Here is a 26,822-nt window from a genome sequence, read left to right on the forward strand (position 1 = left end):
GTATTCAAAGGCAAAATTAGAGAAGATTTAACTACAAAAGTTGAATGCATAATTCCATGATTGCAAGATAACGTTAAATATTCAATTTTACTGTCAATTTTTTAAGTTAATTAAGATTTCTAGAAAGAATTGAACAACAGGAAAATGAAGACAGAAAGAGCCAACTTTGTTAAACTATATCGTTAAACTATTTTCTAAGGAGTAAATTCATTTTATATATATATATATATATATATATATATATATATTTAAGAAAGTTAGGTGATCTGTAATTTGTTCTGTTGTTTGTTGAAGCATTTTTGTAAATTGTTACACCCCCATATAAGCAGTATTTTCAATTTATATGTTAACATTTCACAGATATTACGAACTCCTGATTTATTATTAATTCATCTCTCTCCAATTCACCAACACATGCGTGAATATATACAACTCACTGGAGCTGATGCACTCGTGCGTGAAATGTTTTTAGAGTTTGCTCACAATGATGTTGGAGCTGTGAACTTAGTGACAAAAGAGTAGAAAACAGTGAAAGCAAAACAGTTGAGCCTTAGAACCGAATTTCTCTGAAAAGGTTTCATTTTATGGTTTGTTTCTTTTTCTAAAGCACAGAAAAACTTTAATGGCTCTTCTTTTACAATTATTTTATACAAAAGGTTTTCCAGAGATCATAAAGTTTGAACTGACATTCTCGTTATTGAAGGAATACTTTTCAAGAATGCGTCGTTTAATTAGTCATAAAATGGAATATTTTCAAAAAGCGAGAAGAAAAGGCCACCTCAAGAAGCGAACTAATTTTAAATGGCGTAATAAAGTTTTCACAGGTATTTTCAAAAGTATTCATGTTGCCGGGCCACATGGAAATTAAGGGAGGACACTTTCTCTTCTTTGAGAGAATGAACTCTTTGGCCGATGCGTTAATTTTAAAAAGGTATATGAAGGCTCTTAACAAAAAAAACAGAGAAATTACTTGTTTTATAATACAGCAAAAGTGAACCAGCATTTGAGAAAATAAAGTAGAAGAAAAGAGACGCCACTAAAAATTTAGAAACAACTCCCATCATTTAAAATTTCAAGACTTATTTAGAATATTCTTAGGGATCGTGTACCTGATTTTACAGTGATAGATTAACCAATTCTCCTGCGTAATTCTTCCACCTCCTCTTTAAAAGAATGGCCTCAAAAATCTGAACTCATGGGTCTCTATAACTTGAAGTTTTGGTTACAACTTCTTCAGTACAGTACAGAAGTTTCTAAACCGTGATGTAGGATTTTGATAATTGAACGCGCAGAAATACAACTCTTTAAATGCATTACCTAACTTCTTGGAATACTGCTGTTGAGAAAAAGGGGTTAATATTTTATTTCTACTGTTGTTTCATTTTCAGATAGTCAAGGACGTAAACCTAGGACCTGCGAAAATGTGGGGTTATTCGAATTTCCTCAAAAGGATATTAAAGAATCGGATGGCTATGGAAAAACTTCTTACTACTCTTCTCCGACCAGAAAACAAATGGCTATCTCATCTAGCTGCCATCGCAGTAGGTATTTGCTTCTCTGTGCTTCTTTAGAAATAAATAGTCGCTAGACTTTAAGAATAAATTCAAAAGAATTTATATTAAGATTGGCTTTAAGAGGGTGATTTAGATGGAAGCTGCAACGTTTCTGTAAATTATTGCTATTGAGCAGGAGAGGAAAAACCGGTTAATAAATTGATACCAGTTCAGTACTGTCAAATGGCACGAATCGATAAACAGCAATTCGGAAAAAATACCAAAGTTTTTCACAGAGAGCTGTGTATGCCAACAGCAAAACAACGCCAGTCCTCGTGTCGCTTAGTGGCCAAATTCTTTGAAGAAAATTTGTACAGTTCAAGCACGCAGAGATCAAAGTGTCTAAATATCTATATCTTTATATCTAAATTTAAATATATATATATTTTTGGTCTGAAATATATCTTTCCCACAAAATATTCTGTTATTTAGATACGTTGATGATCTGTGTGCTTAACTATACTGTATTTTATACGTATAACTCGTTTTAACCCTTATTGACACGACTTTGCAGTTTTTTATTTATTTATTTAATTTAGGTAAAGTAAAAGTTACATCCACCTCTAGACAGCAATCAAACGCTAGAAGGGTAAACAACCATAACATAGCAATACAATATCTATATTGGGTAATATAAAATATACAAAGTTATTTCTTGCAATTCCGGCGGTTAATCCTGATGAAGAAGTCGGGGTTGCGACGTTTACAGCAACATCCTTTATTGATTAAATTTATATATTTTGTGTTAAGCTAATAACAATTTTGTTTTACCCGTCCGCTCTTTTGTCTTCTCTCTCTTCCCCCTTTTATCTCTTTTCCTCCATTATTTCTTACCATTCTATTTCCCCCTGTTTTTTTTCCTCCTTGCTTCTCTTTCTCTCCCTTATTTTATTTTTATTCGTACATTGTTCACACACTTCCTTCAAGTTCAGCCCTGCAAGTAATACAACAAAACAAGTGCCTTCAGCAACTGCATCTACAGTACATTCTTGGTGAAATAAAATAACGTGTTTTCTCATATTTAATTTATTATAACTTTTTTCGGAGAAATGGCTTTCAATTAATTCGGGTTTAAAAGTTTTCAGACTCGAAAAATCACTCGGGAAAATCGGTCTAATGATTAAATTTAATAACAGCCCTAACTGTTATACAATCTAATAACAGCCTTACCATCGAGGCAGTGTTAGGTGGGTCGGAAAACTGCTAGCTTTGGGGGAGACAAGGACTAATAGATTAACAGTAGCCACTGGCAGAGGTGAAAGTGATTCTTGCACTGCTTCTATTGGAATGAGCAGAAGCCTGAAAAACAAGATGCAGGATATTTCAGAGACTGCTGGGAGTCATTGCGGTACAAGTAAACACATGGGTTGTGTTAGGGTAGCTAAGAATAGAAACAGGTGCATGTATACTTGCGTGTACACCAATGCTAGGAGTTTGGTAAATAAATTTCATGAATTTGAGGTGTTGGTCAAAACATCAAAGGCAGATATTGTTGGGATATCAGAGACGTGACACCACGTCTCTGTCTGATATCTGATCCCAATCTGATATCTGAAGGGTTATGCTATTAGGTAAGAAACACAAAATCCAAGGAAGTGAAGCCAGTCGGCATCGCTGGACAGTGCAGTGTCTAGTCAGTTTGGTGTGACATAAGCATTTGGAGATCAAAATTGAGAGTAGGAGTGTGCTATAGGCCTAATGACTCTGATGAGTATAATAAGAAACTGTACAGGGAAATAGAGTAGGCCAGTAAATTGGAGTCTTAAGTCTTATAATTTCCAAGATATTGACTGGGATTTGTGGGTTGGTTACTCACACATTAGCAAGGCTTTTGTGGATTTATTGGATGATTGTTTTCTACATCAGCATGTTCGGGAGGCAGCTAGAGGGAGTAATACTCTTGATTTGATTATCAGTAGTGATTCTTCATGCATTAAGAATCTGCAGATAAATGAAACACTAGGTGGCAGTGATCACAGTGTGCTGAAGTGGGATTTACACAAAGAGGTAACTACTATCAGGGGTAAAGGGAAGGGTTTTTGCTTTCGAAAAGGCGACAACGATGGTCTGAGACAGTATTTAAATTCTATACAGTGGGACCAACTGATGTTACCAACAGCAAATTCAAAATAGGAAGCATTCAAAGAACTTATTTTGGAAGCTACTAAGCTTTAAATACCAATTAAGAAATATTTCAAGGTTTAGGTCTAAATGAATGTCAGATGAACTAATGAGACATATGGCAGAGAAGAAAAATGCATGGGATACATATAAATTAATGTGTGACATGGAAGCCTATGATAGATATAAGCTGGTCTGTAACCAAGTCACAAAAGAGATTAGGCAGGCAAAGGCAGATGAGAAATCCTTGGCAAAGGATGCAAAGAAAAACAGAAAAGAGTTCTTTACCTATGTAAACTCTAGAAGGAAAGGGATGAATCAGATTGGTCCACTGGATATTGATCATTCAACAGTTGAGGATCCTGCTCAGGTGGCTAACAAACTAAAGGAGTATTTTTCATCTACATTCACACATGAGTTATTCAGGATGGGGAATGCCAGAGGTGAAGTAAAATCTAGCAGTGAGCTAGATGATTTTGTAATAACTGAGAGGAAAGTGGAGGAGAAATTGTTGAAGTTAAACATTAAAAAGGCACCCGGGGTGGATGGGATCTATCCAGTTATATTAAAGGAGACAGCAAAGGAAGTAAGCAAACCCTTAGCCATAATTATGAGAGCTTCTTTGGACTCAGGGGAGGTACCCATAGACTGGAGATGTCCAAATGTGACCCCAATTCACAAAGGAGGATCAAAGGCCGACACAAGTAATTACAGACCTGTGAGTTTAACTTCTGTTCCAGGAAAATTAATGGAGGCACTGCTTAAAGAAGCACTGCAGGATCATCTAGACAAGACTTCAGTTATAGCTCGGACACAGCATGGTTTTGTTAAGGGGAAGTCTTGCCTGACCAATTTGATTGCATACTATGATGCAGTCACAAAAGAACTGGATGCAGGGAATAACTTTGATATTATCTATTTGGATCTTAGAAAGGATTTTGACACTGTTGCACATGGAAGATTGCTGCACAAATTGGAGCAGTATGGCATTGGAGGCAAATTGCTGCTATGGATAAAGGGATGGTTGAGGGGGAGAAGGCAGAGTGGTAATCAATAGATACTGCTCAGCGTGGACTAATGTTATTAGTGGAGTCCCTCAGAGTTCAGTGTTGGGTCCATTATTGTTTTCTGTATTTATAACTGATACTGGTGATGGTATATCAAGCTTAATGTCCAAGTTTGCAGACGATACAAAGGTTGGCAAGGTTGTTAAGGACACTACTGGCGCTAAGCTGCTGCAACAGGATCTGGAAAGGTTGAGCATGGTGTCTCATGGTGTCTTGTCAATGATATACAGGAATTTTGTTTTTTTAGCAGAGATAAGGAAGTGATTATTCCCTTTGTATAAGGCAATGGTCAGGCCACACCTTGAGTACTGTATACAGTTCTGGAGGCCTCATTTCAAGAAGGGTGTAGGGCTGCTGGAACGAGTACAGGGAAGAGCAACACGATTAGTGAATGGAACAAAGGGTTGCTTACAAAGAAAGGCTTCAGTTTTGCAAATTACAGTGTCTAGAGACTAGGCTTTGATTTGGTAGTTGTTGGCGCATCGGCTTCTGTGGCCATATTGCACCTCCCAAGGTTTTTGCAGTACTTTGATTCAAGCCCGAGGCGAGAATCGAACCCGCGACCATTGGGTTGCCGGGCAGGTACTTTACCCACTCGGCTAGCCCGGTCGGCAGAGACTAGGCACCGGCGAGGTAATCTGATAGAGGTGTATAAAGCCTTGAACGGTTTGAGCTTGCTCATTGCCGATGGGATTCTTCCTCTTGCTCAGAATAATCACCTGAGAGGGCACAAATTCAAATTGAGGAAAGACAGATGTAGGATAGATGTGCGGAAATGTGCCTTTAGCCAGCGGGTAGTTGATTGGTGGAACAGACTTCCATCCCTTGTTGTGGAAGTTGATAGCCTAAATAAATTTAAGGCTCAGCTGGACAGGTATTTCGAACGAACGGAGGGGTGAAATGGGAGTGTTTTTTTTTTTTTTTTTTTTTTTTTTTTGGCTGATGCGGCATAAGCTTGCTTTCTTGCATAATATGCCTCTACTAATGCTAACTGTACTTAAAGTGTTTATTTCTCGTCTTCGAATCCGGATCTTTATAAATGAGTGACAAATAGCAAACATACTTTATCTGAGAGATCTCCTCTTACTGCAAATAAAACCAAATCGTAAAGTAAATCGCAACACTGTGGGCTGTTTTCCATTTTAACAGTTGTTTCATAAATCATTGGCATTTTAAATTGCTTATTGGTGTGTCAAGGTTATCAATCTATCATCTAGATCTTCTTAGTATGCAGACCAGTATCAGTGCATCTCCTCCCATTGCTATGAGGACAAAGAATAAATAGCTTTCAGGAGCTCTAAGAGTTTGATATGAAACTACTCTTCGACTCATCGTACTAACTCCACCTTTCTCAAGATTTCAACATGACAATTGTTTAATTAAATACCATACAACTGACAAATTCTGTGGTTAATTGTTCCGTAATGTCAGGGGCAGAGGTTCAGTTAGTAGACAAACATAGACCTATCTTAAAAACATTAAAGCATGCTGTACGCTTAGCAAAGCATGATAAGACTTCGGCATGCTGGAAGAGGAAGTTCATAAACATCTATGTTCCTGAAAAGTTAGAATCCTGCATCATCAATGGTATTTAAATAAGTCATTTATAAAGGGAAGTGTTTGTTTGTAACAAACAAATTCAGTTGATACCAAAAGAAATAATTAATATTACACAATCTTGAATCTTAAAATTGGTTGTTTTATCATCCATTCCTTATTGTCCCCATTAAATAACGCTAGCATTCATTCTCATTAGCCCTGACGTATGGTGTACATTACTTATTCGATAAATCTTACACGAGGTTGTCTTCCTAAATTCTTGTATAGTGTTTTTCCATTTGCTACAAAACATTCTTTTTTATTGTGCATTTTTGATTGTACTTTGTAACTGTCCGTTCGTGTTTCTAAAGGTGATTTCAAGTTTATTGCTGCAAGCAAACATCATCTGACTACTATTACAGATCTTGTGTCAGAGAGAATAAACATTAAGTGTCCAGTTGTGTCATTAATGAAAAATAACCAGCCATTCTTTCAGTTCGCATGTAAATATCGATTTATTTGGATCTCTTCCTTTTCTATGAAACTTGAGACATGCTTATGAATCACAAGGAAACTCTCAACTGACATTCTGCATACATTTGCACACATGATCAGTGCATCTCATGCTAGACAAATCATGCTGCTGTACACTAGCACACAACTTTACAAAGTTCTGCGAGCTGTTTCTGTGCACTGACTAAGCTGCAAGTTAAAATTATATATAAACATTATAACTGATAAGCATTCCGAGCAGTATAGTAGCTACGCCACTTGCCTCCAGTCCAGAAAGGTTTCAGTTTGATTCTCGTCTTTAGATCGAATTAATATTTCCTTGGCCGGAACAGAACTATTTCAAGTGATGGCAGTGCCAGCGAGTTTGGTATTTCAATACAGGGAAACGCCTCATCGTCTTAGCGCCTGTCCCAACAAATCACAAAAAAAGTCTAACCCTTATTTGATACATTGTATTTTACTTTCATCTAACCGTGAAAACTGGGGCCAGCTAGTGAGACGATATGTTTTATTTACTGATCTAAATCTATCGGTAGGCAAAATAAGGAAACAGCAATTGAAAACGCAGTTTGTTTTTTTAAATTTCTGTTTATTCGAAGGCTTTTTTTTTTTTGAAGGAATTGATTTATAAATCTCAGCGTTTATTGTAAGAATTACAAATATACAATGATGCGAGCAAATTAAGACTGTATAATAATTTTAAATAAATAATAACACAAATATGAGTATCGATAAAATTTATACTAATCATGAAAGTAATTTAAAAAAAAAAACTGCAGGTAAGTTTTCGAAATATTTTTTTAAACATAAAAGGATCCAACCATTTTACATCTAGTAGATTAATTCTTGAGAAAGTGGACTAAATTTTTTATGAAAGAGATCGTAATTCGTATTCTGGCATTGTCATAACAGAAAAATATAAGAATTTCATCGTCCCCTCTGTTAAAAATCGGATGCTGTAAATTGTGTTACAATGGTCTCTTCTGTAGATGCAATGAATGGATGAGTAAGCACTTGGTGGACTGTTTGGGATAAGCGTCGAGGCAACTAATGCCATACTTGTTCTAAACATCATAACTTGTTTTAATTACAATTTTATGGAACTATTGCTATTCTTTGAAGTAGTTGATAAACTTTTCGTTATACTAAATATAACGGATCTAATGCAACAAAAATTAATTACATTTTATTAGACCACAACGAAGAAAACCATGAGTATGCAGAGCCTTATACTACAGTACCAACTCCTAAATGTGTAGTGGATGATGAGGAGTGCAGGACAACGTTATCGATAAGAGTAAGTTATAAAATTAACGTAACTTTTACGTTTAAACTCGTTATTTTGGAGAATGAAACATCTTCAGAAGATAATAAGGATAATTATCTCGATATAAAGCCAATAATTTAATTATTATAAATGTAAAATATTAAGAAATATACTTCGCAATTCTATTATTCTGTTTTTATTATCTCCCCCTCCCAAACTGTCACGATGATATCAATATTTCAGAAAAATTTATTTTCATATTAAAGAATATTAAAGATAAAATCTTAGTTGTCAAGATGAGCTATAAATCAGAAATAGTATGATAAAAACAACTGATTTTTATTTCGGGTATATTCCAGTACAGAAACATTGCTTTGTATACATCTTGTTAGTTTTTCTCAGTTGGTAGGAAAAACCAGCATGTCATCTGAATTAATAAAAACAAGTAGTACACTAATTAAAGAATTTGTTTGCAATTTACAGCTTGATTAAAATATGGCATATACTTTGAAAAAGTACAACTGAAGGTAATAAATACTGAATGTAATTTAACAACAGTACTCAGACTTCAATGACAAATATATTTCATTCTCGTATTTCATACTGAAACCCAGCCATCTGAATGGTGCTCATTTTTCTGATCCCTTCATGTCAAAGTAAATGAGAAGACCCTGTTCTAAAAGTACTGAAACACACCTATGCTTAAGTGGGATGGAGTTTACTGAATGTCACTGGTGTTTTAATTTTAAGTTGTGTTTGATTTAAATTTAATTTTTTTTTACTCTTTTATTACCTGATTGTGATTAGTTTTTAAATTCGATAATTAGTTTAAAAAAGTTAGATTAAATCTTTCACTCAGCCATCAAAAGTGTGATAATCGGGATGGAAAATTCAGGATTTGTTTTATGAAAACGGCAAACACGAAACATTTAAAAACCTACAATACTTTGATACGTGTATCTGTACAAAATTACTGTACTTTAATTCAATGTATTACATTTATTTATGTACTTTTCATTGTAATTACGGATATTAAACTTGAATTTTCATAAATGTTAATTTTTAAAATACACGCGAAGGAAGATTTTTTAAGAGAACAGAAGATTGTGTGCATTAAGTGCACAAGCTATCAAGGCTATGATGCGACACGATAGTATTTTTTTTTTTTTCAAAATTACATGTCCTCTGTTCTCAATTAGCACAGGCATACGATGCAAGAAAGCAAGCTTATGCAGCATTGTTTTACAACATTGTTGATCAGCAAAAAAAAAAAATAAAAAACCGCCTCTCATTTCACCCCTCCATTCGTTCCAAATGCCTGTCCAGCTCAGCCTTAAATTTATGTAGATTATTAAATTCTACAACAAAGAGGGAAGTCTGTTCCACCCATCAACTACCCCTCTGGCTAAATGCAAATTTCCGCGCATCTATTCTTCAACTGTCTTTCCTCAGTTAGAATCTGTACCCCCTCAGGTTCTTAATCTGAGCAAGAGGAAGAATCCCATCAGCATTCAGCTTGCTCAACCCATTCAATGCTTTATACACCTCAATCAGATCACCTCGCAGGTGCCACTCTCCAGGCGCAACAATTTGCAGAACTTAAGCCTTTCTTGGTAATAGTACACCTTTGTTCCCCTCACCAATCTTGTTGCCTTTCTTTGTTCTCGTTCTAGCAACTCTACATTCTTCCTAAAATGAAGCCTCCAGACGTGTACACAGTACTCTAGGTGTGGGTGAGGCCACAATTTGCCTGGTTGCTGGGAAGAAAACAAAAAAATCGTCGCGTCTTTGACTGGATAGGAACCCGAACATTTCTCAACTTTTGTGGAAATAACGGTGATTATATCCATGGTGCTACACTCAAGGGTAGAACAGAAGTAAAAGGCATAAATGAGGAAGTGCAAATGCTAGTTTTATCTTGAAGTCAGACAGTGAATGAATGTTGACCAGTTAAACTATTTGTTCAAACTGGTTTAAGCAACCTCGAGGACAGCACAGTGCTCATAAGTACAATCCGTTTCACATGGGGTGGGGAAGTGGAAAAGGAATTACGGCTGAAATCCCGAAAATAGAGAGACATTTTCATGGAATGTTTTTTTTAATCCGTGGCTGAATTAGTCCGTCTCAGGTGAGAATCGTATGTTTTTTTTTTTTCCTCCTGGAAATTCGTATTTTTGTACAGCAAACGGGTAACTCGAATACAGAATACATGCAAATGTGAGATATAATACATACAGCACAATATGATCCAAGGTCCCTGATGGGCTTAAAACCCAACAACAATAACTGATTTAGAAGAGAGCAGTGGAATTGTATGCGCGAATTCAGAACAGTACCCATGAAAGTATCTATAGAAAGAAGCATCGTAAACGTCTATGAGACAACGTCGAGAGAATTTGTAAGGGAGGTTCAATAATTATCCGCTTACGCTCTTTCAGAGAGAATTCAGGAGAATAAAACGAGATTTTAGGAGCGCCAATCCAGTATTCCATGATGGGGCAGTTTATGATTTCTACAGAGTAAACAGTTTTGAATAAAAGTAACTCCTAGAACCAAGAAGAAAACCGAACTTCATCTGCGAAAGAACTATTTCTGATATGTTTATGCCAAGAGAGAGAGAGAGAGAGATTAAAAGTCAGGATGATCCCAATAAGAAATCGCACTGTTATCGAAAGTCAGATTCGTTTTTGCATGAAAAACACAGTACTTAATTTTAAAAGGACTAAAGTTAACTAAATTTTCATCGTAAAATTATCTGGACAATCTTGTAGTTGAAGATAAAATTCTCTGGTAAGAGAAGATAAAAACACTGGCCAACAATACTCTAAACGCTTTTCTAAACCAGCTGTGATTGCCGATTTCAAATATGATCTTGTTTTTTTCCTCCTAGCATGTTAGGTTGTTCTAATACGATGGGTGATAATACCAGTACAAGCAATCAAGACGATTTCATTACAAAACACAGGAAACGTTATAATTACATTTTAATTACTTTTACAGTTTGCGCCCAATACGCCTTTATGTAAATAGTTAAAATGACATTAAAAAAAAAAAAGAGAGATATGCACAATTTAAATTTTGCTACTGATTTCTCTTGGCACACTTTGTCCAGAATATCGCGGTGCAAAATTCAACAGTAGTCTGACAACATACGTTCGTCCAGAAATCTTCGTAGCGATTTTCCATTGCCAATGTCTTGATGGCATCATCCTACCTCCTTGCCACTCATCGTGCCAAGGTTTTCACGGAAAAGTCTAAATGCAAGAAATGAAGTTTCAGCGACATACGACATCATTCCTTTGTAAGTATCCAGAAGTTTTTGAACTCCGCCTTTGTATGTGGGTGACCTGGTTACCTAAAAGTTACTGCAATGGCATTTGAGAGCCTGCCATGTATTTACATTTGACATAGTTATTTTTTAATTTCATCTATAAGACTTTCAATCCTGCAGAAGCACTCTAATTTGTGGTCCCACAGACTCCCTCTTGCACTTTCGTGGCACCAGTCATCTTTGTAAATTTCTCACTTAAGTATGAAATCCTTCCGAATTCATCTTACCAACTCTTCATTAGACCGAAAGGAGTGTGGAGGAAAGGAGTGTGAAGAGATGAAAGAAATTCTTCATTGGGTCCACTGAAGGAGCATACTGCACATTAGGTTCCTGGCTCATATATGCTTCTTTGAAGCCAGTACTGTCTAATTTGTTTTGCTCCAGAGGAAAAAAAAAAAAACCTTGTCATGAATTCAAATAATCAGTAAACTACAATGCATCCTCAGGAGAAAATTTTCAAATGTAGGTTGCTGTTTCAAAAGAAACAAGACAAACTGTGGGAGGGTATTCTACTGTAATGAAAGAGAGGGTATTGGTATCGTACCATTTTTGGAAGTAAATAGGTGAATTCGAGCCACCGTATATCTGTTTGAAGCGAAGGCAGGCTATCAATTACTATGATCTTTGAAGAGAAACAGGAGCATATCGCGTGGATATTTATAACTTGAATTGATGCGCAAAATGAATTAAAGAGAATACCAACTCACCGCAATATATCTACATAACACTGGCAAGGATTCTGTATTCTATTTTTTGAATCCATTCATTGGGCCAAATTAAAGTTCGTTAAAGAAATGCCACAGTAGAAAGTTAAGGTTTGCAATAAGGTAATATCCATCCACCTCTAGCGGATCCGAAAAAAACATGGAATAAGTCCGACTCCCTAGTGTTCTCCAAGGATGATTCGATAACTAACACAGACAGACTAATACCATGCGAGGTATGATTTGTATACTATTAATCAAAAATGATTATCCCATAGATTCCAAGATAAGCTACGTTGTCTTAGAACCAATTTGACTGGACTGCAGCTAAACAGAGACTGAGGATATACGATGAATAATGCCTGAATCAGGCATGTTCAAGACAAAGGTTTTTTTTTAAGGAAAAGTAGTGCGAAGATAAGTAAAATAGATGGTGGGAGAGTGACTGGAAGATATGAAAAATCAACTCATTTAAGATCAAATATATATGTAAAAAATTTCAGTGAAGATATTATGGTAAAAATATCATAAAAATTATTCAAAACTTAATTGAATTAGGAATAAAATCTACCTTGTAAAAATAGGAAAAAAATGGAGGTTTAATCTTCATAATCGAGTTCCAATTTTATTTAATTGGTAGAAAGGGAGTGGGAAGAACATTTCTGTACAGCTGCCTAGAGAGCAGAAATACCTTATTGGCTCTGATATGGAAGATACAAGAATATTTTTGTAAATGAGTACAAAATACTAACTGCCGAAATAAAATTTACAAAAGATAAGAACAGAAAGCAGATAAGATACACTATTTATTACAATAAAATATGCATTAACGCTTTGAAAAACAACTATATATAGTATATTACAATATAATACATAAAATGACAAACACATCCCAACAATAGGTCGAATGGACTACTCAGACCAGAATGGGCCAAAAAATAGTGGCCATAACAAAACAACTATATTAATATGCCGTTTATCACAAGGAAAAAAAAAAAAAAAAAAAAAAACAAGCTGCAACCTTAAACGTGCGCAATTTCAAATAGCAACAATATACATAAAAGTATCGTAATGTACTTAGATATTACAATTCACTAAGCATTATCTCACTGGCTTCTATGGTGCTATTTAGGAAAGCAGATTAACGCCATGAAAAATGCAGCATTTACACGTGCGCTATTGATAACAATAAACTGACTACTGACAGCCAAATGAAGTGTTATTTGATCCTTCTCTTGGACCAGCAGTCTGGTATTAATACTTAAAATGTAATGATTTTTTAATTTCAACTATAAGCCTTTCCAGAGTGTAGCCATAATGTGGAATGTTATATTCGTTGGATTTTTTTCTTTTTTATAATAAGGATTAACACAGAATGAAATGAAACCCTGAAATTCAGAATTTAATTGCTTTTCATACGAAAAATAAAATAGGATATAGAAACTTGTCTGGTTGGTGGCGCCATCTATGAAGGTGATGGCAAGTTATTGAATCTTACAAGAGAAAGTTATGTCTTGAACGCTATTTAACAAACGGTTGTTCCTGTCTGTTTTATGACGACATTTAGCTTAAATTACGATTCCTATAATTGCTTAATAAGCGTGTACAACTGTTTCTTCCACACTCTTTTTAAAATATCTTTATTTTACATTAGTTAAAAAGCTTAAATGAAGTAAAAAAATAAAAAAGTAAACTGTAGCCATTATCAATCCACTGCAGGATGGAAGCCTCCTGAACGATTCACTTTGAGGGAAATGGACCATAATCTACCACGCTAGTCCAGTGCGGGTTGGCAGATCGACCGTATTTAGCAGTTAGTGGCTTGAACCCCGGTCTACTCAAAGAGCTTGTGCTACTGCACTCCTGCCCCTGACCACTCGGCTGCAGAAGACACGTGTAAAATTATAATTGCGAATTTCGAATGAATTAACCAAAATAATTATCGATTAATCAAATACTTCATTCGAAATTGCGTAGTGCTTATTAACACTGCTCTAAGGTTATTTGAAATGTTTAGATGCGTTATTTACATTTATTTTCTTCAATTACTTTATATTTTCATTGTTCGCTTCGAAAATTCCAAAGATATATACAGATAAACTTTTTTTCCCCTTACTCCATTTCCTTTTTCCCTTCGGTCAACTTGCTTCAAAATTTATAGCGATCAATTTTATTGCTTTGAATCTTCTCCAAGAGGAAGCTAAAATAACCAAAAGTGCCATGAAATATGTGGAACGTTTCAGATTGAGTTATTTCCTCCTGAGTTTTCTTTTTTTCCCATTTAGATCCGCAGAATAAATCATTCCGTTCTTGAAATCCCATTTTCTCCAACACCTTTTTAAAACCTTGGCCATAACTATTCATTAGAGGCAGGCCACGAAAGAAAGAGCTATGACGTCGGTAATTTGTCTGTCGGAATGGAATTAATTGTAACAAAGGACCGTGGATTGGGATTGTAATCTAGTTAGCTGCCTGATTTAATGATCCAATCCATACCAATTCTTCCTGATTTCATGTGTAAATTGCTTTAATGCTTCTAGGGTCAAATGATTTAGTAATACGTTCTCGTCTGTTATACTTGTCCTAAATGACGAATACATCTAAAACTTTGTACGCTCGTGCAGTTAGCCTCTGCAGTATATGTACTGAAAGTGAAGTGAACATCGTATACACACACTATATATATATATATATATATATATATATATATATATATAACAGCCACATAGATCGACTGAGTTTGCAATCAACCAGTTGACAAGTATCGATTATTAATTGTATTTTTTGGTCAATTGGATTCTAACCACAGCTACCCATATAGCACTACTTGCAAGGTGAACGGTTGATATACTGAATAGGTAATAAAATCATTTAAAGAAGAGGATGAAAGCGCAATTGTTGCTTTCATCTCAGGCGTGTCATTTTAAAATGTTTTCGCCTTCCACACTTCAGTGGTGGATTTCTTAAGCAAGTAAACACTATCCTAATATCGAGAGTTTCAGATACAGTACATTGTAGTATTTCAAGTTAAACCAAAGAAACTTTGTTCTGTATCGGGAGTTAGTTTCTGATTGGAGAAATGATATCTAGAATGTAATGTTCTTGTTATTATGTGTTAGTATTTTTTGGAGTAATAAGTGGGAATTCCAAATGAGAAAGAATTTTTGGTGCAAACACTATTCATAATGTTTTGAAGTTTTTATCTGCTTGGAGATATGATTTCAATAGGTATGGCGTATGGGAAATTTTTGACATTCAGTTTTATGCTTGGAGGTGGAAGTACTGAAAGTGCCTCCACCTCCAAGGTCCAGCGATATCCTATACATTAAATCGAGTTTGGTGAATGGGTTTTCCTATTCATTAAATCCACTGCAGAGGATACTGACGTGGCAAAAAAAAAACTTCTCATCACTGATAATCTGTTGTTGGACCTTCATTATAGAATAGAATCTTTAATTGCAGCAATGACAGACATACAATTAGTCCCGTCACGGCATGGTGGTGCCAGAGGTTAACAAACATATTTACAAAAGAGATACACTTGAGAAAAAAGATAAATCAGATTATTAACAAAGCATAGTTTTACATTTTCAGTTCGACGAGGCTACCCTTCCTGTATTTTTTATTATTGACCACTTCTTGGAGGTCCCCGTCGATGGCTTGCAGTGAGGGCAGCATTTGCTTTGGCAGGAATCTGTCGGTTAGTACTAGCCGGTTACGGTTTGCTAGCAGCTGTGCTGAAGACCGGAGATAAGGGGGAGGAATGCGCCAAGAGCAATGATCCCAGAAGTTCGGCTCTGTAATTTTACCGGTGGCCATCTTGATGGTGAACAGCAGCGTTCTTTCTCCGATGTAGGACCGGAGCCTGCGTAGGTAAAGAGCTTCTGCTAACTGCGTTGATCTGAGAGCTGGGGGAAGGTGGAGTTTGCTGTTGGCCCATTTTAGAAGCCAGAATTCGGCAGAGAATATTCTTTTAACGTTGGATTCGGCGGCCTATTCATTTATTATGGTGTTAAAGAGTTGAGGTCCCGAAATTGTATAAGAAAACCAAACTCTCAGTGGAACCAATGAAGAGGCGAAAATTTCCTTAGATTAAGTGAACAAAATTTCCAGGTCCAGCGTCACAAATAGGGTTGCAGCTCATAGATCAGTTCTTAAAATATTGTACTCTAATGGAGAGAAGTTGTTTTTTTTTTTTTTTTTCTAAAAATCCTTCACTCGATGATGAAGTATGGCTCGATGGAATGCGAGATGCTGCATTAGTTTCACTGCCGCTCTAAATATATTACATTAAAATAAACCAATGATTTTCATCCTCGAATTCGAAAAAAAAAAAAAAATAAATATTCTTCAACAATCATCTAACTTATTACAATTTTAAACAATATACAGTGATTCATGAAATCAGAGAAATATTTTCATTCATTCGGTATCTGTTTTTTGAGATTATGGCAATTCGTTTATAAACCGCAGATTATCCACAATAATAATCCTGATGCAATACCTGCATGTGGTAATCATACTAAGCCTCTCCTGGGTCTCTAATTTTGAAATTAGAAGGAAGCGCATTACCATTTAGTGGTACTGGCTAGCCCAAGCATATTATATGCGTGCATTACAACCATAATGGATTTCCGAATTACTATATTTCTTCCCTGTAAATTTGCGTGGTTTGAGGTAGTTCCAAATGAAAACTAAGATATGTTCACTTTATCCCTTATTGCAATGAAGGGTAAAATGAACTAACGCTGTGCTGCTGAATTTCGCAAAAAAAAAAAAAAAAAAAAAAAAAAAGTAAAAACTATTTTTCTTAGTTTTACGGCGCATCAGCGCTTTAGAGTGTGCATAGTGTTAAGGGAAAGGTGCCTCCAGTGGTACATCTGCGCCATATAAACTCTGTGGAGACAAAAAGTATCACTGTGAAAGCCAGAAAGTGTGTTATATATGAAGTATTATGTTGGATTCTGTTGTGTGTTCTGGCATTTGACAACAGGTCCCCATGTTGCCTGAACACACCACTAGGAGGTATCCAGGCTGCCCATAATTCTCTGGCTGGAAAGGGACCAAGTAAAAAAAAATAAATAAATAAGATAGAGTAGAGGATGTACTGCAGAGTAAAGGAAAGGCGGTATAGATAGAGTAAGATGTAAGGAGGAGGCATCCTCCGCAAGTTGGGTGGTATTCCGCCCTCTAGGCGGAAAGTGGAAGAAGAGGACCCAAGGTGAAGATATTCACAGTAGGGTTTAAAACAGTCGAATCTAACGGTGATGTTCAATATCTGAGAAGAGGATGTCGATCAGTGTGCATCGGTTCCAGGACGCTGTACCAGTGATCTTCTTCTGGTGAATAGAATGCATGGGCGAAGGAAATTAACATCTTGATCACAAGATGTTAATTTCCTTGAGGCAAAGCATACATTTTTTGATGAGCAAAACGAACTGCAAATATGGGAGCATCTTAGCCAGGTGCTCCCATGTTCGCAGGTCTTCGTAGAGCGAGCAAACATAGAATAGGTGATCCCAATCTTCGTTTTCACCGCAAATACAGAGAGGGTTATCCACGATATTCATAGAAGCAAGTTTATGATTCATGGATCCATGGCCTGTAATCAGTAAAGTGGTGTATAAACCTGAGCTTTCCCATGCTGGAGCTTTAGGATAGATCTGGTTTATTTCAGGTAAGAATTTTTTAGTGATGGAGCCTTTGGGAGTGTTATTTCATTTGTTTTGTCAGGCGTTAAGATTATAGATTGCAAGACGTTTTTTTTCCCTTCTTTTATGGTGGTTGCTGGGTCAGTAGTGAAATTGAGAGTGGTGGTAGGGAGCTCCCTTTACGAATTGCCTCCAGATCCAGAGGTAGAACTTCTGCCAGGACTTGGAGCGCTGTGACATTTACTGTGAAATAGGCACGGGTGATAGTGAGAAGGATATTATGCTGAATGGAGGTGAGCTTCCTTTGAAGTTCACCTGCACAGTAGGTTATAGCGGGAATGAATACAGCTTTGTACAGCGTTTGCAGCAAGCGGCGATTGAGGACCCAGTCAGACCTGCTCACCTTCGCTACCATTGCGGTGTAGTTCCTGACATTTTTCGATGAAGGCAGTCTCTAGATGCGGGTAAAACGTGAGCTTGGGGTCGAGAATTATCCCAAGGTACTTCAGTTCAGTTGCCAGTTTGATGGTTCTACCAGAAATTTTAATCTGCGGCGGCCTGCTTATTTGAAGGGTTCCTCTGGGTAAAATTGAAGTAGTTTTCTCAGGGGATATGAAGTTTACGAAGGGCGGCCCATCTTGTAGTTTTGTTAGGGCTTCATTGACTGTTGTTTTCAGGGAAGCTCTGAAGTTTCTTGTGATTATAGAATCAGGTGGTCTGCGAAGGCTTGAGTGGAAATACGGCCCAGTTCTGGGTTCAGAAACTCGTCCATGACCACATTCCATAGAAATGGGGCCAAGGACCGAGCCATGGGGGCAGCCTCTGTAGATATTTCTGGAGACTTGTCGATAAGCATTTATGACTGTAACACTCCTGTTGTGCTGATAGTCCTGTATGCAGAATTGCTGGAAAGCAATTCTCTGAGTAATCAAAGTATACTTGGCCACCAGAGCAGGTCAAAGGCATCGGCGAAATTCACTAGTATTACTAAGAAGTATTTAGTGGCTGAATTTTTGACAGAGTTCAAGAGTTGTCGAAGGGCATCTTCTACCGAATGGCCTGCTTGAAAGCCGAACTGGTTTGGGGACCGAAGGTTTGCATAATGTTTTTCCAATCTGGATAGAAGTAGTTCAAATATTTTGCTTAAAACGGGAAGGAGTGCTATGGGTCTGTATGACCATGGCTTCTTCAGTATGAGGCGTAGATTGCCTCTTTCCAGTGATCTGGGAAAAGTCCAACTTCCAAACAATGGTTCTACAGGCTGAGGAGATTTGAATGCGTTTTTGCGAGCTTCTTAATCACTTCTGCTTCAATGAGATCTAACCCTGAGATTTTTTTTTTATTTGTTTTGCCAATGGCAAGTTTCATTTATTCTAAGTTGAAAGGCTCTTCTATAGAAGTGGTGTTGTAGGAGGCGTTTTCAGAACAGATTTCTTGTTGCTGGCTTGGTTGAAGATATGTGTTTGGTGGGAACAAGATGTCGAGGATGTCGTTTACTAACTCTCCCATGTGAAAGTTGGGTGTGCTGCGGGGTCTGTGTAGATAAGATGACTATACTTGTGGAGAGTTTGTTCATAACAATGCGATACACAACTCCACCGCGCCGGGATGTTTCCAGTTGTGGAGACCAGGTGTGCCCATGCCTGTTTGTTCTTGGCTCTAATTAAGGTAGCGTAGTCATTTCTTAGCCTACGGTAGTAATTACCCAGAGCAACTTTAGAGTGTATTCGCCAACAGATTTGCATACTGTCCAGAAATATCAGCGAGTTAATCGGAGTTACTCTATTCACTCGTGTTCAATATAGTAAGCAAGTGAGTTCAAGACTGGAATTTTAATAATAATAATTTCACTGTCATTGCAAAATAACCAACAATTATTGAATTCTGTAATTAGCCTCTATTTTTTTGTAATCAATGTTTAGACTTCGAATTGTTTTATTTAGAGCAACAAGGAAATTTCTCTATTATCCGATCGCGTAGAAAATTCTAGTGTCTACATATTACAACTGAGGAGAGGCTGTTAATTTAGCCATCTTGAAATTAGTGTATTTTTATGCAAGGCTGAAAGTTAATTTACTTTTATACGTATAACATAATTTAAATCGTATTAATTCATTTTCGTTATCCTTATTGCCATCCGGTGCGTACTACTGTAATACATTGCTGCGCTGTCCTCCAAATATAACATTTCTTTGCTTCGTTTATTATAACTGACACAGCTTCACGGGTTTTTTTTCTCTGTCGAAATGCAAAATATCAATTATTTTAAATAGGATCAGAAATGTAGTCAGTAAATTTCCTATTTTAGTAAGGCGAGAATGTTTCTTCTTCTCGACCCAAACTCGTCCAATTTTCTTGAGAATGTATCTCACTTCCCAATTGGCTTGGATTTTGAACGTTAGGTTCGCTATATATAGTGCTGAATCACGACAGAAAAAGTCAAAGAGCTGCTTAGAAACAGTGAAATCAATATACTGCATATCGCATCTCACAACATGTTTACAACAGTACAAGCAATTTTATTACATTTTTAATAAATACTCTTTTTCCTTTGTTTCCAATAGACAAAAGGAGATGGCCCTTACGCTACGGTTAAAAGAAGTCCACCAAGAGCAGGCCTTCAGTTCACGCCAGCAGGACAAGGTAATCATTTAGTGTTTATCATTTTTTAAATTAATCTTTATCAACTTAGTGACAATCGTTAACTGATTTTCACAAAATATACCGCCACACTGTTTTCGGTAGATTCTTAGGTTTACTGATTTTTTTTCTTTTTTTAATCAAAAACCGAGCAGCGATTATTTGAAAGTTTCAAGAAAATAAAATAAATAATAAAATAAACTCATTAATACTTCGCGCTTGCACTGGTTATGACTGCAATGGAGTAATCTGGTTTCACTACATTATGCAGACTTATAATCAGAGAAACAAAGCCATTAAATTAAAGTGCACTGTTTGCAGCTATACGAATAATTGACCTACCACATTATTGGCAAGGGTCGAAATGGAACAGAAACTTTTACGTACAGAAACGGTCTTTATTAAAATATCTTATATTTAATAATCAAGTACATGACATTACTTAACTGATTGGCGTTCCGGGACTGAATTATTTGTTATGAACATATTCTTCTATCACTGAACCAAGTAAAACTTCATTGGTTCATTACGCTCGACGTTCTTAATTAAATAATTCTAAGTTTTTGCAAAAATTCTGTCATTCAGAAAGACTAGGGAAAGACCACAATCGGCAAGGCAATTGAGACGAAGAGAAGTCAATGAATCATGTTGCAAACTGCGGGTGTTCTAGGCTCGTCTCCAAGAGAGAGGGAAAAGAGTAGGATAAGAGTTTAAAATAACTGCCTATTAAAAAAGTAATTTAGAGAGAACAGAGAATTTTTTTTTCCTTCATCCGAAATGGAACCTGGGACGGTTCTCTGGCAGTTGAAGCCAAAAGGATTATGGAGGAATGTGGACTAGAAGAATATAATATACCGATGGCCCATCAAATAACGCTGCGTCACAGGCAGAGGTCACTTATTTTCATTTTATTTACCCTATTTGAGGGAAATAACCTCTACTTAACCTTGTCGAACTTAGAGCTTCACCATTTTTATATTAATATATAAATTGGGATTTCCTTCTGTGATACTATACTTTCAATATTGCATTATGTTTCTGTGTACGACGGTGAGAAAATACACATTAATTCTTGCAGGGCAGTCGAGGGCTATCGTGGGTCCTGGAACAAAGTGCATGAGTTAAGAAATTAGTGAAATGAAAACATTTTTATTAAGTCTGTAGATTTTTTCGATTATTAAAAAATGAATTCTATTATTTCAAAAAAAAAAAAGTAATATTAAGGTCTCGACCGCGTCCACCCTTGAATAACTACCGACGGGATATTGTAGACCTCTTTTTCTTCCCCTTTTATCCGGCCTGAATACTTGTCACAGAAGAATAAAAAAAATAGAAAAGAAGGTAAATGAAGAGAACATCAAGCCAAATTAAACAGCAATATCGTATTCTTGAATAATCATTCTTAAAAGGGTATCTTTAAAACATACTATAAGGAAATCCAGTTTATTTGAACTCATAAATAATTCTTAATTAGTTTTCTTTTCATATTATCCAAGAAAATGCAAGAATACATTTTCTTAAATCATCATTGCTCTTCATATCGAACTGGAAATAAAAACGTAATTTCCAAGAGAGGCTATTAGCTTTTAATAAAGAGCCAAAATAAACAAGACAAATTATTAGAATCGAAAGTCAAAAGGGAAGAATGTTCGCCATAAGTAATGTCATTACCGCAGAGACGCACACATGCCGAAGTGACCGGAACACGTAAATCATCATTAATGCTGCAAACTGAAATCTTGAACAGCCTGGAACTGGATGCTTTCCACGAAGAATTAAATATCACCTAAAACTAAGGAGAGTGTACAGACGATCAGTATGCAGCTATAATTAGTGCAAAGAATTTATTAAAGACGTCCATTTAAGAACCATATGAAATTATATACCTTTTATTTTCAGATTAATAGTTCCTAACAGAGAAGTCATTAATAGTTTAAAAAAAATAACTCTGCGCTTCTGATATTCATTTTTCTGTCGATTACGGTACTTGACCTCTAATAACCTTTTCTTTCCTCTATATAACAAGAACAATAAATCTATTTAAACAAAAGATGATGAATATTCTTTAAGCAAACATATTCACAGTACGTCATCAACATAATTTATCTTCACGTTTTTACAGCTTTATAAATTTTAATTTTCCGTACTCAAAAGCTGGACTTTTAAATGGTAGATATTTTAATGTGTACTATTCGGAATAACTCTTAATATTTTCCCAACGAAATACGGGATTTTGTCTCTTTTAAATCAGAAAAATAAGATTTATTTCACACTCTGTCTAGAGGTCCTATACCCTGACATATTCTTAGTTCCAATGGCTGTAAAACAATCTAACCCATTCATACCTAAATACATTAAACTATTACGCTTAACTACATATATATTTTATGCATAATAACACTGCATTATGTTCGTTTATACTTCTAGTAACACCAGTGTCCTGTAACTCCAGTCAGTTCGTATATTCGACGCTACACTACATTTATGACTTGAATAGTTTACAATCACAATTTGGGAATCTCGTTCACAAGTCGATATTGAAATGATGTTCCATTTTATATAAATTTCGATCAAAACGTGTCTTTTAAAGAAATTTTACCTATGGGCTTTTGAAGAATTTTGTGACATCGCTGATTATGTTCATATAAACTTTGAGGATGTTATTTCAATAGAATGCATCTATTTAGAAACCTCTCAGAGGGGAGTACAACTCTGCGTTTGTAATGGCGTGAACAAAACGTCATAAAGTTACTTTCAGAAAAATAAATGCTATCAACAGACTGTCAGATTCTTGCCTGCCAGATTCCCTAGCGCCTGCGTTCGCTTACTGCGAAGAGCGAAGTTCAGTCCTTTTATAAGAGTAAAGAAGCAGTTGAGATTGAATTCCTCCTCGCACAAAGGATAACCGCAGTGTCACGAAGAGTTTGATCCCCACGTTTCTCGTCCAGTCTGATATAGTTGCGGAAAACGGTTTAGAAAATTTCTTGGTACGTCTTGGTAGGAGCCTTGAAGTGTTTTGATAGACTCTTGAGAAAATGAGGATGACAGAAAAGTTGCATATTTCATGAATTGCATGGTGTCTTTCTCGTATGTCACGCAAGCGTTTTCGTTTATTTCTCTTGATGCATGAGCGCCAGTACACATTTCTTCAGTCTTTTCTTATACGAGTCGAGGCTGAAACTGAAGAGGGTCACATCTGAAATTGCGCTGCTTGTGAAATGCTATTCAACGTTGCTTTCCATACGTAGTAAGCAATTTTAAGGTCGCTTTCCCAGTGGAGTCATAACCCTTCCTCAGCTACTTACATCAGAGGCAAACATCGCTTGTGGGTAACGATTTTGTATACGTTCTACAGAACGCTCTTTTACTTTTCTTATCTTTCTTCGAGTTTGAAAATCAGTATTTCTGGGTATTGTTCAGCGAATGGCCCAGATTTTTTTATCCATTTAATTTAAATATGAAATATACTTGACATGTAATCCTACTAAAAACCAGTTCTTCAAAATAAAACCATCTCTATTCAATTTTAAAAATCTTAGAATTAAGGTAATACTGTATATTTTAAGAAAAATACTTTTCTTATTATAATAATTTTTTTGTTTATTCCTAGTTAGAAGTGATTTCTTTAAAAGAAAAAAAAGATAATTAAAAGCTTAATAAAAATAAAATAATTCACTATCAGTAAAACTCAGTTAATTCAAAATAAATTAAAAATAAAAATAAATTTAACTAAAACTTAAAATAACGTAAACTAGTTAAAATATATAAATTTTAAATAACTCTGATCGCTTTTCTATAGAGATGCTCAGAATCTCTAAAGAATATAGTCTTAAATTTTTATCTTTATTAATGACAAATAATAAAAATATTACCCAATCAGTTAAACTGGCTGATGAGGTTAATAACTTATTTACAAACTTACAATTATCAAGTGACACTTTATATTTTGTTAAAAATCAATTTATAATTTTCAGACTTTTAGAATCCAATTTTATTTTTAAAATGCGCCACACGTTTATCTTCAGGAATTGATTTGAGAATTGTTCGTCAGATGGCGACATCGGACGGTCATCAACTTCGGAACAATTCTGGTTCTAGCCACTCCGGCGCAAGTGCAGGACGTCTGAGCAGTTTATCGAGCGAAGGGTACCTACCTTACAGACAAGGTAAGATTGCATGACGGATGAAGACAATAGGAACTATTGCATATTTAGCATTTCAGATAAGTATTAAACGTGTGACATCTACTGCTAGCATTTTCAGTGTTTAAAACAAATTTCAATAGAGTGCTGTTAATGCGTGCCGATTAACACACAAGGTTGATGATGAACCACAAAATTGGAAAATAAATATAGATATCAAAGGTTTAATGAACCATTTTCCCCTTTCTCAATGCTCAATATGGCAGTTCATTTAAAAAGTAATTCTATCAGATGATATAAAGAAACGAGACAAAAATGACTTCTTATAATTGTAGCTTGTTTAGAAAACTGATCAAATTCTGTCTTTCTTACTGTCCGGCAAGAGGGTTCATAACCTTAGGTCTTAATTCAATTCATATTATATGCACTGGATATTTGATTAGATCGGATATTTAGAAGTTCGTCTGTTCATGAGCAAGTATTAGCATAAACGTTTTTATTAAGTTCAAATAAATTGTTTTTCATTTTTTCGTATAAATTCGTCGAGAAAATGGCAAGTTTCCTGAAAACCATATTAACATAACTGATATTTTATACAAAGATCAAATCACCCATAAAGTAATCGCATTTCTGGACCAGTTGAAAAAGTTTTCAAATGAAAGTTTAAGATCTAATTAAAATAAAGACATTTTGTAATGAACATCGATATTGTTACAATCAAAAGGTTTCAAGAAATCTGAATATTTATTATTAAGCATAATTAGCATTCCAGCAAGCATAATTAGATTTCCACTTTATTAGCATAAAGTGGAAATCATTTTATCCATTTGAATCCACGTACTGTGGATACCACCTTGGAATGCTAAACGTTGTCTATAATTAAATGTTCAAAACAAAGTGACTGTGATGATTACGAAAGTCAAGTTACGAATAGACGAATTGAGAAGTATTAAACATGTGACGCCTTAGTCAGAGAACAGGGTTTCTTTCCATCCTTCTATGACTTCATAGTCCACACAGATGAAATCTAAATGCTGATGCGTTTCAAACTACGAAGCACTTAGGCGGCTTTGGGTCTTCGTAAGTACGTTCCTGAACTTGAGGGCGACTGTCAATGGCTAAGAAACCTTAACCTCGTTAATGTCCAAACATTGGCGACAATGTGAACTGCTCTTGCAGATCGCTTCTGATGCCTTCTGCAGACAGCGTTTCAGCAAAAGACAGTAATATCACTTTGGATGGATGTCCTGCCGTGCTGGACAAAACAGTTAAGTATCTTTTGCCGCTGCATCAAAATTAAAAAAATAAATAAATAAAAAAAATAAAATCTCACCAACATGGAGATCGGTAGGCCAGCAATATCCGCCAGTTCTCCTCCTTCGCACTGAATAATTCATTTATTTCCAGGTATGTGTATACATTTAAATTTAATGATTATTATTTTTCATTTTAATTACTGATAAAACTCATGGCTACTGTACATTTTTAGCTTTCCATGGTTCCGAAAAGAAAAAAAAACGTACACGAATTCTCTATCGCCATTGTTCAGTATCTGTTTCGCATGTGATTATCGATTTGTCTGATGCTTATTCTGGATCTAATTACTAAGTCAAGTCCAGAATTTGGCTCTTTATGCATTTCTCTAGCTACTTTTTAACGTTCCATAACTTTTTTTGTAAATTTTAATTATTCTTTTGTGATCAATATGCTGTTTATTATTTGCCCTTAAATTTCATCCCATGATTTAGATTATGCATAGATTTTTCTTAGCCCATTCGATAAGCATCATTTGTTTAATTGTTTATTAAAATTCAGAGGAGCAACGAAAAATATTTTAAATTGGAAAAAAGCAGGAATATCTAAACTGAAGGTATTATTTATGTTCCGAGTATAAATGTCTATCCTTCCTCTCAACCTTAAATGATTCTACAGCACGATTAGTTTCTTAATTGCTATTTCACCTGGAGATTGCATTAAGGAAGCACGGCAAATAACAGTAGCTTTGTCAGTTATTATATCGCAGCATTATTGCGGGTAGCCATTATTCCAGGGTTAGGAGGTCAGTTAATAAGGTTCGACTTATTTCAGTCTTCGGGTGTACGCATCTACTGTGGAAAAAAGCTTAAGTGCATTACAGTAAGACAAATGTCCTCTTTCATTTTCATTACCGTATTCTACATAGCAATCAGCCAGAAGCAATGCGGCATCACTTAACTCTCTTCTTACTTTGTTCTGGTTTCATTTACGGAAGTGCATCTTTATTTGTTTGCCTTTTCGAGAGGTCACGTATTTTC

The 26,822-nt window shown here is 35.7% G+C and overlaps 1 protein-coding gene across 1 annotated transcript in view; it reads left to right on the forward strand.

Moving 5' to 3' along the window:
* Positions 1–26,822, forward strand: part of LOC150084458 (cell adhesion molecule Dscam1-like) — a 435,843-nt gene that overhangs the window by 271,652 nt on the left and 137,369 nt on the right. The window contains exons 23-26 of the mRNA XM_090376242.1: positions 1,389–1,541; positions 7,987–8,090; positions 20,311–20,389; positions 24,412–24,552. Of these exons, the coding sequence (XP_090232368.1) occupies positions 1,389–1,541; positions 7,987–8,090; positions 20,311–20,389; positions 24,412–24,552 (477 nt within the window). The remainder of the gene's footprint in view (positions 1–1,388; positions 1,542–7,986; positions 8,091–20,310; positions 20,390–24,411; positions 24,553–26,822) is intronic.

Source organism: Mastigoproctus giganteus, chromosome 6 (assembly GCF_048544385.1).
Source record: "Mastigoproctus giganteus isolate SK-2022 chromosome 6, ASM4854438v1, whole genome shotgun sequence".
In the NCBI taxonomy this organism is placed as follows: Eukaryota; Metazoa; Arthropoda; class Arachnida; order Uropygi; family Thelyphonidae; genus Mastigoproctus; species Mastigoproctus giganteus.